At 37.6% G+C, this 15,102-nt stretch overlaps 1 protein-coding gene across 8 annotated transcripts in view; it reads right to left on the bottom strand.

The window, feature by feature from the left end:
• The window catches only part of LOC107097067 (muscleblind-like protein 3), a 44,951-nt gene that overhangs the window by 27,324 nt on the left and 2,525 nt on the right, over positions 1-15,102 (bottom strand). For all 8 annotated transcript variants that reach the window (XM_015394051.1, XM_015394053.1, XM_015394055.1 and 5 more), the window contains exon 2: positions 6,258-7,180. In XM_015394051.1, the coding sequence (XP_015249537.1) occupies positions 6,258-6,431 (174 nt within the window). In that variant the 5' untranslated portion in view covers positions 6,432-7,180. The remainder of the gene's footprint in view (positions 1-6,257; positions 7,181-15,102) is intronic.

The raw sequence follows: 15,102 nt of genomic DNA, 5'->3' as shown, positions 1-15,102 counted from the left end.
TATATATATATATATATATATATATATATATATATATATATATATATATATATATATATATATATATATATATATGTGTGTGTGTCTTCTTTTAATACTTTCAGCAGATGCAACTTTCACAATAGTTGCATCAGAAATCCTCGGATGGGAGCCTTTGTAGAATTCATCAATAAGGCAAACAAAGCAGGGGGCTTGATCTGTAACTCTGTAGGGTCGATTTAAAACATGTATATAGGATGTCTCCTTCTGATCTAGTTGTGTGGGACCTTATTAGTTTAGGTTCGGTTTCCTTGCAAACCAACAGGTAAAGAAACTAACGTTGGCTGAGGTCCAGTGTTTAAAAATGGTTGTGCGTAACCTTTTCAATGTGTTTCACTCGTAAAAGAAAAATTGTCATTTGCAGTACGAGTGTTTCTTCTTTAAAATCTTCAGTTGCAATTTTTTTTTATTACTATAAAACATCAAGCCATAAACCTTGCTAACCCTTACTGAGAAAAATCTGGTCCAGTAAAGTTATCTGATATAAATATTGCTGATGGCTAATTGCACAGATATTTACCAACATATTATCATATTTCATTTACTGTCCTACCTTAAAATAAACAACTACAAGAAAATCAAGAATCATTGTTAACATCTACCCATTAATACCAATGTATTGTGCATAGCTAGGTTTGTCCTTTATGATATGAACCAATCCAATGTTTAAAAAAAAACCCTCAAAACACATTTCAATATGGTAGCTATCATGGAGGATTCTGGGCTGTAGGAACAAACCAGCCTATAACCGCTGCAGCCAAAATGAGGAAGTGGAAACTTTATACCTAAATAAAGGTTTTTCTGGGTTTGAACACACAATAAGCACATCACCACCATGCAGACCCTGTTTTCATTCTACTCTCCCTATATTCAACGGGGAATCAAAAAACATAAATAAAAACAAACTTTGTCTATTCATCCTTCTGAAATACAAATTAGTTTAAAGAAAACATAAGGACAGATACATTTTATAAAACAAAACAATTGTTAATTATAAAAAAAACTATAACTATTGCTGCTACCAATAGACCACTTAAAATAATATATAGCATATCTGTTGCTATCTGTCGCCATCTTTGTTTTTTGTTGTCGCTGTCGGGTAGCAACAACCGTAGGTGGCAGCAGGCCACTGTGACAACAAATCCCACTATGCTTTGCGAGGTTAGCTCTCCTCGCAAAGCTTTCTGGGATATATCTTCATGTCTAGTTACCATGAATGAGCGTTACTTTTAAAGGTGCACTGTGGAAAATTTAGAGTCCACTACTTTTTCATCCATCAGACATTTGGACACTCATCTAAAATGACTTAACCACTATATAGTGCCATATATAGGGGTTAGGGCGGACATTCGGATACAGCCTAAGGCATGTGACATTGGCTGATAAGGCAGAGTTGGGACCCCACCCTGGAGCCGGACCTAGGGTTGGGGTTCGTATGTGAGCGCCTAATGGTTGCGTTCTTCCTTGCGGGACGTGGCTGGACCCAGCCCGAAGGAGTGATGCGAGGCAATCCACCAGTGGCCCCACCGCCTGCAGGGGGAAACATGCGGATTGGGTAGCAGTTGGAGGCGGACACACAGCAGTCAGTGGGGGAGGCGACCTGGTTCACAGACACTAAAGCTAAAACTGAGCTTGCATAGGAGGTGTAGCGATACAGGTCCGATCAGCATACCCCGTCAGACCAGCATACCTAAGTCAAGGCTAGGCTAGGCTAATTTATGCGTGATATGATAAACCAAACAATGTAGTTGAATGTAAGCACACAAACTTACCAGAAAAGCATACGAAAGTCAAGTAGGCTGGTTTATTTATGTGTGATGTAATAAACAAAAAGTTTTGGTCTGAGGTAGACAGAGTTAAGCTAAACTGCTTTAAAAACAGACATTCTCGCTATGTTCACTACTTTACACTCTGACGTAGCAGCCAACCTGTCAGATTGTCATACAATGGTTAAGTGTATACTGATCTTGACTGGCTGATCTGAAAATGTAACAGAAGTTGTTTAAATGTCCCTTTGTGCATGCGCACGCAGGCGTTATACTACAGGTATGCTGGTGTGAGTGGGTATGCTGATCTGACAGATCACCGGCTAGAAATAGCTGGGCTCTCCTCCACACATAGCCTAGGCTCTGGAACCCAGCTCCTTGAGAGAGGCTGAACTCTATCCCACCCTGGGAGGTGGACTGAGGTGGGTCTGCTTGTCTTCCCCAAGCTTATCCGTCTCATGTTGAATTTTAGCCCGGCCTTTAGGTAGGGGGGAGGTCTCTGACTGGGCCAAACATCGGTACAGAGTACCAGCCCTTCTTGGTATCCCTGGGGGGGATACCAAGAAGGAACCTCCGAGAGAGCTTCTTCCAGATTCTGGGGGAGGGTGGAGACATGGAGCCTGAGTTAACCATGTTTTCTGCCTCCATTGTTGATGCAGTCCCCATAGCTGTGGCAATGATGTCTGCGATGCCTGTCGTGGCAGCAACTTGGTGGTGCACACTGACAGAAAGGGATGCTCTAAAGCTGAAGATGTCCTATAGAATCTGGCTGGCCTGTGGGACTCCTCATGCAGAAAGTAGGTATTACGAGGCCAAGTGTGCTGCTGTAGTTAAGGAGGTTGAGGAGGCAAAAACTCAGCCTTAGGAGGAGTTTGGAGAGGCCACGGAGAAAAACTATCAGTTGGCCTAAAAGCAATTCTTTCAATCTGTCCTGTGCCTCTGGAGGCAGTGCTTTGCAAAAACTGTTTTTAGTGGGAGTGGGGAGCTGGAAGGGATTGAGGATTTCCTCAATTCAGCTGATACCTTCGGTGGTGGAAGAAGAAACAAGGTACTTAGTAGGATAATGGACTATTGTAGGATAATGGAACACAACATAATTCTATTCAACACAAAGCATTAGAACAAGTTCAGGACAAAAAAAACCCCTTATTTGAATTGTTTAATATGGATTCATGCAGGCATACAAAGGCAGCAGATCCTCTGTTTTGAAGAGTTGCTTAAAAAATACATGTTGATGAAAGTCGGTGGTGGGTTGGGGGAGTGGTGGCCTACTGGTTAGGGTATTTTTCTTGTGTTCCTGAGGTTCTGAGTTCATGCCCCACTCCCACGGATTGACACACTGGGTCCCTGAGCAAGACCCCTAACCCCACACAGCCCACTGCTCCCCAAGGGGATGGGTTAAATGCAGAGTGAATTTCATTGCTTTGTACATACATGACAATAAAGTTAAATTCTATTCGATTTTACTATAAGTCACTGTGATTTGGCTCTCTTTGCATTGGTCAGTCTAGCTCCCTAGCATGTGATTTACCAGTGCTTAGTTATCTGATCGAGAGAAGAATTTTCTTTTTTTGTTTTTAGAATTCCCCACTGTGGGACAAAACAAATCTTAGGTTATGTTTAGATAAATTATATGTGTCCGATCTTATCAGCATTTTTCAGAAGTTAGTGTCTCTCTTTTTAGACCTGCAGAAAAGAGCAAAATAATAAAGAGTAATAATATGAATCAATATGTTTATAAATAAATGTAGATGTTTTTTTTTTATTTTCATTGCAGTTAGTTTAAAGTTACATGGACATTTATAAGTAGCTTGCAAGCTGAAAAAGCCACCCTTTTGGCTAATTAAAAGAGTTGGTATTACTTTGAATGTAACTGTGGCACACATTATGTTTTTTTTTTCTTGCCTTTATTTTGTTTTTGGAGACAGAGTAAAACTATAATAATGTATGATAATAATAATAATACATTTAGCTTTTCTGGTCATTCTGAAATGTATATTTGGAGGAGGCAAAAGAAGACAAACTAAAACAATAAGGTTTTGAAATCCCTATTGAGGACTGTAGTAGCAAATCAATATAGCCCTTTCAGGAAGCCATTGTCACTGTAGGATTTTGTTTTTATTTTTAACCATAACAATAGTATTAATACAGCTTCCATGAATCATATTACATTATACCATAAATCATTTTGCAGATGAAACACAGCAAAATCACAAATTATTATTGTAAAATAACTACTTTGCATATTCTGTTCTCTTAAATGAAATTAATAAAAGCCACTTTTGAATCTGATCTTCTTCCTGGAGATCAGATTCTTAAGTCTTAAAGGGGACACACACCTTTTAAAATCACTGTGTTACAACAGCAAACATCACAATTCAAGCTCCATTCTTTGATTTACATGGTTTCTCCAAATATATCTTTGGATAAAAGACAAAAAAAAAAAAATAACTTAAATATTAATGAAATACTAAAGTAAGGATAAATTGGAGTAAAAGCAATAGAACGAACATGAATATTTTCCAAGACAAACTGATTTTTACCAGTCATTTCATAAATAACAACCATCGTGAGGTATCTGATATATAAATGAAAATGAATTTCCTTCTGAAGAGCACAGTATGAAACCTTAATTTGTTTGTATCTGTAATAATGCTTTTATCTAATCATCTGAAAGAATAAGTGCAGCTAAGCCCAGACTTTATTAATATACACTGTATAAAGAAAAAACTACAGTTCGGTTACCAAATTGAAATGTTCTGTTTTAAATCGTATGGGACGTCCAGCGATATTATTTTCACGAACGGCAGAATAGTTAATTTTACTTTTTCTAACATAAGGATACATAAACTCAGATGGTGATGGCTTTGTAAGCCTCTTGTAGGGCAGTCCACACTATTTAAGTCAAATGTAGAAACAGCTGTAGAAAGTGATGGCTCTTTATAGAAGGTTTTAAGGGAATGGATTTGACAATTGGAAATAAAAACACAAATACAAATTATTCTCCACTTTCCTGCTGCAGGATACTTAAGTCCATTCAATTCGGTCCAAATTTCTTTATTCTCTAGCAAAAGCTTTGCAACTTTGTGAATAAATGTGCTTTCTTTGGTTACACCAGCCTCTTTAGTTTCTTTAATTTGGTTTCATATATTTGAACAACAGTTGTGTTTGAATTCAAGCTGCCAGGGGTATGACTTTGACAAAAAAAAAAATTGCTGATATGACGTAACGCCCTCTGTGCCCTTAGGAGAATCTTTAAGTAGCTACAGCTACCTACAGACCAGCACATTCATACTTATACGTTCACTTATTTTTAGAGAGATTATGGTTTGTCAGAGCACAATTTGACAAAGACCTTCATCTTTTCTGAGAAAGAAATGAAGATGATGAGGCTTAAATTGAAGTGTCGTGTGGAAGTTTTGCTGTAGGAGGCACTGGTGAACTTCACATCAACCAGGAAGTTTAGGCTTGGCTGCAAACTGGTTCCTTCAAACGGTCTGTGAAACGGGTTGTGTTCACATTCACAAAGGTCATTATCAGATTAACATGAATAAATCCAAATATGGCGTTTATACGAGCATTAAAACGTTTCCTTCATGACCTATTCTTACATAAAGAGCTCTTCAATCAGAAGAACTCTGAGATGCACTGTTATCAGTTTTCCTTAAAAAAAATTAGGAGAATAAATCAGAAAAGAAAAAACAACTTTAGAAGTCTTTGGTTCTGATCGTCCAGAATGTTATGTTCTGAGAGTGGTTAAGGCGTCAACACTTGTTTCTATACCAGAAAAATTGCAGTTAAACACAGGCCACACTGCCAAGTCTGCACAGGTGTCCACCATCAGAATACATGATCCGAACAGGCGTTCAAGAACGTCGTTCAAATTGACAATCAGTACCAACTAACCCTCTTGAACAGAATAAAATTATATTGCGTTTGAAGCCAATCTAATCCGAATATTTCTATCTGCACATTTAAGCGTCATACTTTTAATCAAATTTTCTCTTTTTTCTTACTACTGGTGTCAATGTAAAAATATCTACCGGGAATATCAACAAAGGTGGATTAAGGACAACACGGACAAAGTTTGTGAGTGTCCATCAGAAGGTAACACCGGTTCTGTCAGGAAGGAATAGGCAAAAATTCCAGTAAATTAAAGTGAGACGATTCAGGATTTCTTGAAAGAAGCCAGTTAAGAAAAAACTATGTCTCTCACTTCAGCATTCAGTTTATGAATCTAACTTTCATAATCATGCATTTTGAAATAAAAACGTTTTCTGATTTAATTTCAGAGAGTGTGAAAAATTTTCTAATATCTGCTTTCTGTGGTATAAACTTTCCACCTGATCAAAAGCCCATGAAAAAGGCCGACATGTCTGACAGAGGATTTAGGGACCAAACAAGCTGTTATGCGGCAGGAGCTGATGAGTGTGATGTGTGCTGCGTTCTTACCTTGAGCGAATCAAAGCAGGCGATGACTCTGCCGTTCTCCACATGGCAGCTCCGGGAGGGATGTGCAAACTTACACTCGGAATCAGACCGTGAGCAGGTGCCTCTCTGGTACTCGCGACACACTTCCAAGGTCAGCCATTTGGTGTCTCGCCCCATGGTCATGCTGACAGCCATCTGAGACGCTCACAGACACTGAGCAGTGGTGGGAGCAAGTGGATGGAAAAAAAATGTCTAATGCGAGCAGGGCTGACTAATAGTGATTCAAAAGCAAACAAAAAATCCCCATGGAAAAAAAATAAAAATATTTGTCCTTCAGAGCAAATAGGTGGCAAGTTCCTTTTTGACTGATGTGTTTTGGGGGATGTTTACTAGCTCTTCCTGGGAAAACTGTCAGCTGAAGTTTCACTGGCTGAGATAACAGATGTTAACTATGAGCAGAGACCAGCTCCGTCTCAAGAGAAAGAAAAAGCACTGTTCAAAAAGCATCACTTTAGTCCTCCCAGATATGTCTATAGACTGAAATTCACTATACGTCTCTTTTATATTCATGTCGACATGATTAGAGGAGAGAAAGTCACTGCAGCTCTACTGTAGTTCTCTGACAGGGAAAGAAACAGAACCTTACACCAGTAATGTCCTTGTAATGAAGAGACGAAGCTGCAGCTCAGCTTCGGGTATGTGGGGACTATAGCTCACCAATGTGGGATGGATGACTTTGTGGCTGTCAGGACAAAATATAGCCTCAATTCAAGGCCAAACGAACCGAACAATCTCTCCTGCTGTAGGACAAAACCGTACTGTAGGCACTTTGGAGTCCTGCTTCCTCTTCTTACTTGAATCGACTTCTCATCCCTCTGTCTCAGTTCGTTTTGTTGTCATCCTCTTTACTGACCTCTCTGCTGCATGTCTTGCTTGCTGTCTCACTGTGAATCGCAGAAACAAAGAAAAAAAGCATTCATAAAACGGCAACTGTTTGGCTGGAAACTGCTACAATCTCTTTTAACGAAGGAGGAGCACGCTGCAGGAGAAGAAGGAAGGAGGAAGCAATGAACAGGAAAGGGCAAGCTATGCCTTGATTAAGTGATACAGAGAGGAGAGATAGTGAGAGAGAGAGCGGCTGGAGAGAGAGGATGCATGGAGGTTGTAGGCAGGACAGAAACGTCACCTCAACTCCTTTACTTTCTGCCCTGCAAAAACTGGACATAAATGTAACACAGGGTTGAAAATAGTGTCCTTGATGAGGGAAATTCCTGCTTATTCTATTACCAAAGAGATATGAAAAGATGAGACAGGGTAATTCATCACAACTAAAGCTGCGGTGTGTAATGCAAAGCAGCAGCCAATCACACTGCATTTTACAGGCAAGTGGGGCTTACCACTGATCAATGGGAGAGCCCATTAGAAGGAAGGCTCCTCCTTTCACAGAGCCTGTCCTTGTTTCTCACTTTTTCACACATGTACCAGCACAGTCATGGCAGTCATGTCTGAGCCACATGCTAATATTCAAACTGCAGCAGCTTTCTGTGCAGCTTTGCCTTCACACGGCGACAGAGGAGTTTCTAGCGTCTCCCTCAAACATACTGCAGGATGATGCAAGGATGATGCATGCAGCCCTCTGTTCTGCTCACACTCAGGGAGCAGAGTGACGTGGCCAGTCACTAACTGAATACAGATAATAAACCACATAAAAAAGCATGAAAAAAGGAACAGATTTAGCTTCATTTTGGAAATGTAAAGTTTAATAGTGCGGGAAAGAAATTGTGTAGCGTATAAAACCTCAAACAGGACAATAAAGACCAGAACAGGAGCAGAGGGCGTTGGAGCAGATATTATCATTCTCCCTGTCTGATGGTGGCAGACACAGACGGAGGAAGCAGTGGGGGGGACCACTGTGAGGGAACAAATGTGTGTATTTGTGTTTGACGGCATGCAGATACACAACATGGAAGGGCAATGCTGCAGCAGAAGGGAGACGTATGGATAAAGTCACTTCTCAGGCCAAGTATGAGATCCATAGAATGGGAGAAGAGCAGGTATAACAATTGCTTTGCTTGCTGAACCAATGCGCTTATCTGTGCATCCTCCTCCACCAAAGCCTCCAGATCAATACAAACTTTACTCTGGGGGACTAAACAAGCACTCCTCCTATAGCTTTGTCCGCTCTGCGTTTATATCCACGTCAGTGTCAAGAGCCTGTGCTTACGCACACCCTGACGAGGCAGAAAGCATCCAACATCATCAAAAAGCTCCTTAGCAACACTTTGGACACCGAACGGTGCACAGCTGCCATTACAACTACACATGGAGAGAGATGCAGCAAATGCCTCCCAAAAATCAGAGTTTATGCTGCAGCATAAACATAAAATATCACACCTTTTTTTAACCTTTCTAGAAAATGTTTGCTGGATTTACTTGATTGGTTAAAACAAAATTTGGACTTTGTTGAACTCAGTTTGTTGCTCTCAGATTGAACATATAATTGGTTCTCCTCCACTAAACTGCTGCGCATTACTTGTTAGCTGGCTGAAAAAATGTGGGTAGATTTACACTGCCTTTATAATACCTACAAAATAAACCCAACACAAAACATTATAAGGCTCTTTGGAGTAGAAACTAAAGGATATTCCTTCATTATTGCTTTGAATGCATTTATATCAGCTCTAAAACACTTAATAGGCAGGGGGGAAATTAAGCAGGTAATGTGAGCTGGTTATATTTCTGTAACTCTGTAAAGTGGATAAGGTCTACATAATGTTCTGATCAGAACATGGAAAACATTTCAACATTTTGTTGTTTATTATTGTAAAGCTTTTTTGCTTTTGTCGATGTTAAAATGACAATAACTTAACGTATATGACAATATTATTACATCTATAATAGCTGAAATGATATGAATACATTTTTCAGCAGGGGGAAAACAGATTTCATGTTTATAAGGAGAACAATTATTTTGCTGTGATATTTTACTAAAGGTTTTCATAGTGTAAAAATCCTACATTCTGTAATTAGAACTGGTCTAAATAGCCTTTGTTCTATCAAAGTAGAAATAAGATATGAGCAGGTTATTGAGTATATGACAAATTATACTGCCAGAGAATAAAAAAAACACACACACAAAAAAAAAATAGCTGAGTTACAGGGGAGAAAAATAGTTTGGCACTTTATTACACAATACTCATTGTGTAATAAAGCTTCATTTTAGATATTAATGGCATATTCATTCATACATTTCCTTTTTCTATTTCTTGTTGTTTCTCTTCTTTGTATTTTTTGATTGATTTATATTAGCTATCTTTCATACTTTTAACTTTTTAATAACTGAGTTCAGTTCCATCCTTGTTGATTAGCCACATTTTATCTGTCTTCCTGCGTACTTTCTGCCTACTTCCAGCTGCTCTATATTACCCCTTGATAAAAATCCTGTGTCATTCTCCACTCATCCCTCAGTATATGCTCTCACTGGTTCTCACTGTTTATTATTGGATTCCTATGGTCTACTGCCATGTACTCTTTTTTTCACTCTTTTGTACTCTGGCCATTCTGTCATGTTCTTCCTTGTCCCACACCAGCTGGACGTTTGTTATTGGGTCCTTTTCTAAACCACCAAATATGACAGATAGTTATGCCTCAAGTCACTAGTCCAGTGGTTTCATTTTTTGCAGGGCTCCCCTTTGGTTTACAAGAAAGTTTTCACATCCCCCAGACCTTTTCAATAGTTAAACAAAGTAAATATTTTTTTTCAAATCACAACAAAAAAACACAGTTAAAGTGTAATTATTTTAAATTTAACTGTTTAGTTTACCATGTAAAATGAATTATTTTGTTAAATTAATTTCTACCAACCTCCTCTGTGGTTATACTAACCCCCCCCGTCCTACATAAGCACCCATGGGGATACTAGACCCTACATAAAACTGTACTTATTTTAGCTAAAAGTGATTATAGTTCTTCTGGTAAAGAAAAGACCTAACAACGGGGAGCACAACTTTTTTCTATGGTGGCCAGTGTGGCCACACATATCAAGTTAAAGTGCTTTGGGGTCTAAAATTGTTAGTTGTTATTTTTTACCTGCTTGACAGGAATGCAAATGTAGAATACCGTATGTAATTAAACAGGAAAGTTTTATGCAGAAAAGTGATATGTAAAACACAGTAGACAGAAAAATAACACATTAAAAAAAAATCTCTCACAGCTTTGGCACTTAAAAACAAAACAAATTGACAGACAACATTCTTTTTTTAATCTTAAATGCAAAACGTTGATATATATATTTTTTACAATTTTAGTATAATTGCTGCTCTAAATGGTTTTCTTCTGTCAGCTAAAGGCATGTTTTACAGTCTCTATACTCCAGTTAAAGGTATTTAGGACAATCTTTTATTTCCGGGTGGATCATCTAAATAAGTGCTCCTCCTAATTGTCAATCATTCTGGTGATATGTTTACATCAGGCCGTCCTACATGATTGTCCCTTTAGGTATCTTTTTCTGTGCATGCACACTTTCAGCAGCCCATGTGTGGTGAGCTACGGTTTAAGACAGTCATTGAAGCTCACATTTCTCATCGCAGTTCTTTAAAAATGGCCGAGAGTCTTAAGAGAAAAAGTGTCTACTAAGTGTATGATGAGAAAAGAAAGGCCTCATAAGAGTCACACATATCCCAGAATGCTTTGCAGGGAAAGCTCTCTTCTCAAAGCACTAAGGGATTTGCTGTCACAGGGGGCTGCTGTTGCTACCTGACAGCGGCGACTAATAACAAAGATGGCGTAGGCATCGTGCAGTGGAGGAGGAGTTACGTGGCCAACAGAGAAAAAAAAGTAGTGATCATCTGTCTGAACGGTCAGTTATCTGAGTTTGCTATAAAGTCCACTAAAGAGTCCCTGCTGTATTTACCCACAGTAAGCTTGTATGAGCTATGAGAACAGCACATTTTAAACAGGGTGTGCAAGAGGACAAATGGGTTTGTGCATGCTCTTGCATGAGAATTTATTTTTTTAAGTGAGAGGGTGGGTCTTTAAAGAAATCCTCCACAATACCTTTAACGATGAATTAATAAATAGAATAAATTAGTTAATGATTATTTTAATAATCGATTAATCACAAATAATCCCATTGTTTCAGCCCTAGTACAGTGTTTTCAGGTAGAATAAGTTGGAAAGGATTAAATCTATTTACAAAAATAAAAAAGAACATGGCTGATAAAAAATAAATACTGTGTGTTGTGCCTTACTTTTTTGACTGACGGAACATTTCATTGGGAATTTTTCATATTTAAAAATTACACCAACATTTTCTTTTAGACTAAGTTGATAAACAGAAATCATACCACTCTTAAATTATGTTTGAGGACCATACAACATCATCATGAGGGCAACAAATGGCCCTCAGGCCACATATTGGACACGCCCGATTTAGACTGTGCTTTTACAGAGTTTATCCAGGTTTTTGCTGCATTTTACTTAATAGAAATGACTAAATATAGCATATGAAAGTTCTAATAGTCTTTAAGCTCCAACCAGGTGCCTGTGGTAAAGCTGAATAAGGTGTTTTTTTGGAACTTGGCTGGAGTGGCACAAGGTGGACAGATGAAAGCCATAGTAGCTGACATATCTGTACTGCGTCCTTCATCAAACACTGCACACCAAAGGGCTTCCAACAGTGTAACCTTCAGCTGAGCTCTGATGTCTGCATTATGGCTGCGATGCAGACTGGGTGCCACCTAAACAGGCAGAGCAAACCTGGAGAACCACAGAAAGGCACAGAGAAACATTAAACTGTGCTGGTTGTCATATTTCTCTCAGTTTTTATCTTCTGCAAAATTTCTTGCAACAATCTATGGTTTATATTGGCAATATGCTGCATGTTTGTGTTGGGTATTTGGAGGACCAAAATGAAAATAGGCTCTTTGTTGTCCTGTGTTTTTATCTGTCGTGCTGATATTTAGAATAGAAATATCCTGCATTGTCCCTTCACGACTGTTGTCCGGCTAATGCTGCAAATTTGTTTTGTCACAAAATAAATTCAATTTATTCAAAATACTTTTCCCTACAAAGAGCTCATCATTCGAAAAATGTGCTTGTTCAATTTTNTTTTTTTAAGTGAGAGGGTGGGTCTTTAAAGAAATCCTCCACAATACCTTTAACGATGAATTAATAAATAGAATAAATTAGTTAATGATTATTTTAATAATCGATTAATCACAAATAATCCAATTGTTTCAGCCCTAGTACAGTGTTTTCAGGTAGAATAAGTTGGAAAGGATTAAATCTATTTACAAAAATAAAAAAGAACATGGCTGATAAAAAATAAATACTGTGTGTTGTGCCTTACTTTTTTGACTGACGGAACATTTCATTGGGAATTTTTCATATTTAAAAATTACACCAACATTTTCTTTTAGACTAAGTTGATAAACAGAAATCATACCACTCTTAAATTATGTTTGAGGACCATACAACATCATCATGAGGGCAACAAATGGCCCTCAGGCCACATATTGGACACGCCCGATTTAGACTGTGCTTTTACAGAGTTTATCCAGGTTTTTGCTGCATTTTACTTAATAGAAATGACTAAATATAGCATATGAAAGTTCTAATAGTCTTTAAGCTCCAACCAGGTGCCTGTGGTAAAGCTGAATAAGGTGTTTTTTTGGAACTTGGCTGGAGTGGCACAAGGTAGACAGATGAAAGCCATAGTAGCTGACATATCTGTACTGCGTCCTTCATCAAACACTGCACACCAAAGGGCTTCCAACAGTGTAACCTTCAGCTGAGCTCTGATGTCTGCATTATGGCTGCGATGCAGACTGGGTGCCACCTAAACAGGCAGAGCAAACCTGGAGAACCACAGAAAGGCACAGAGAAACATTAAACGGTGCTGGTTGTCATATTTCTCTCAGTTTTTATCTTCTGCAGGATTTCTTGCAAAAATCTATGGTTTATATTGGCAATATGCTGCATGTTTGTGTTGGGTATTTGGAGGACCAAAATGAAAATAGGCTCTTTGTTGTCCTGTGTTTTTATCTGTCGTGCTGATATTTAGAATAGAAATATCCTGCATTGTCCCTTCACGACTGTTGTCCGGCTAATGCTGCAAATTTGTTTTGTCACAAAATAAATTCAATTTATTCAAAATACTTTTCCCTACAAAGAGCTCATCATTCGAAAAATGTGCTTGTTCAATTTTGTCAAAAATGTTTCTAAAGGTTTTGAAACATGTCAAATATCTATGTAATATTATAACTATTAGGATACAGGTTAATTAAGTATACTGTATTTGTTTTTTCCCCTCAATGTTTGTCTTCTTTGCTTCTATGCCTGTTCTTTACATTAAACACTTTGTGACTTTGTGAAAGTAATTTACTTACTTAATAAAGATGCAGTTAGACTTGCCTAACTTCAACAGCAACACAGCTGAGGAAAAAACAACAAAGATAGCTGCTGACTAAACAATTTATAAAACAATTTATTTATTGAATATTCTCATTAATAAGAAACCATAAAGGTGCTAAGATATTGTGATTTGCAAAACTATTCATGCCTCTATGAATAGAAATGTAAACAATTTTGGGTGTATTTGAATTGCACTGTATTTCATTTCGGTTACTCTAGTAACCGAAATGAAATACAGCAAAACTAAATCCTCTTAAATGAAAATGGGTATAAATACAAAAGAAAAAAAACACATTTTCAAAATGTCTAAGAATACCTCAAAACTTAAAGATGTAAGTGCAGCTGGTTCTATGAAACTGAGAAAACTCAGGGAAGCTTAATACAAATTTAGGGATTAATATTTGTAAAATAAAATGTAATATTTTGTACAATTTCCCCTTCAAATTTGCAGTCATACACTAATTTGACTTGGTCTAAAAATCCCCCAAAATCATAATAAAGTTTACGGTCTGTAAGGTCACACAAATGCAAAAAAGGTTAAAGGTACAAGGATACTTTTTCAAAGCCCCATCAACTGCAAAGCAGGAAAAGAAGCTTTTCAGTGGGAATTAAAAAGGCATGAAACTGTTGCACAAAGGAATGTAAAAGTATTTGCCAAAATGTCACCACTTTTAACAAACATTTATTCCATTTACTGTAAACGGCTTCAATCAAACTCTTGACTCCCAGAATACCAGGGATTTTTTATTTTATTATTAATAACTCCTTTTGGTTTCACATAAGGACATGAGTTCCCCTTGGGACTTTTTATTCAGAGTGGAGTAACCTCATTCCCAAAAGTTTGGTGATTTCCACTTTTAGAGGCACAGATTGCTGTGAAAACATTTCATCTCAGGATTATTATTCAGGTTACTGCTCGCTAACTCAACAACATTTTTTTAGGGATGAGGGCAAAAACAGCCCAACCAATATAGGCAACAAGCTAATTTATTTAAAAGGCGTAAGAAAACAATCTATAAATCAAAGTGTGCGAAAAAGCAAACAGCTTAAAGGGAGGGAGCAAAGTAATTAGGTTAAGTATTAGTAATCCTTTCAGCTCGTTAAAAGCACCACAGCTCCAAATCACACAACAAACCAGCATCACCTAAATAAAAGGTAATTCCTCAAATGCTGCTAAGTCAATTAAGTAATATGAATGAAAGACTAACTTTTTTTACTCTAGGGTTGCACATATTTGTTTAAATATTCATATTCCCTTCATAAATTGATCTGGTCACTTGAGAAAAAAAAGAACATTAAAATAAATAAAAAGCATGATATGAAATAATAAGAAACTTTATATGACTGTGTTACAGAAGAGGATTAGGGCCATTGGGAATGTAAAAAAGTTAACTGATTTTTAAATATTATTTCAGTTTAAAATGGGAAAAAGTCAGAATTATGACTTTAATCT

This window comes from Cyprinodon variegatus, unplaced genomic scaffold (assembly GCF_000732505.1).
Source record: "Cyprinodon variegatus isolate N-32 unplaced genomic scaffold, C_variegatus-1.0 Scaffold669, whole genome shotgun sequence".
In the NCBI taxonomy this organism is placed as follows: Eukaryota; Metazoa; Chordata; class Actinopteri; order Cyprinodontiformes; family Cyprinodontidae; genus Cyprinodon; species Cyprinodon variegatus.
This window is presented reverse-complemented; position numbering and strand designations above follow the sequence as displayed.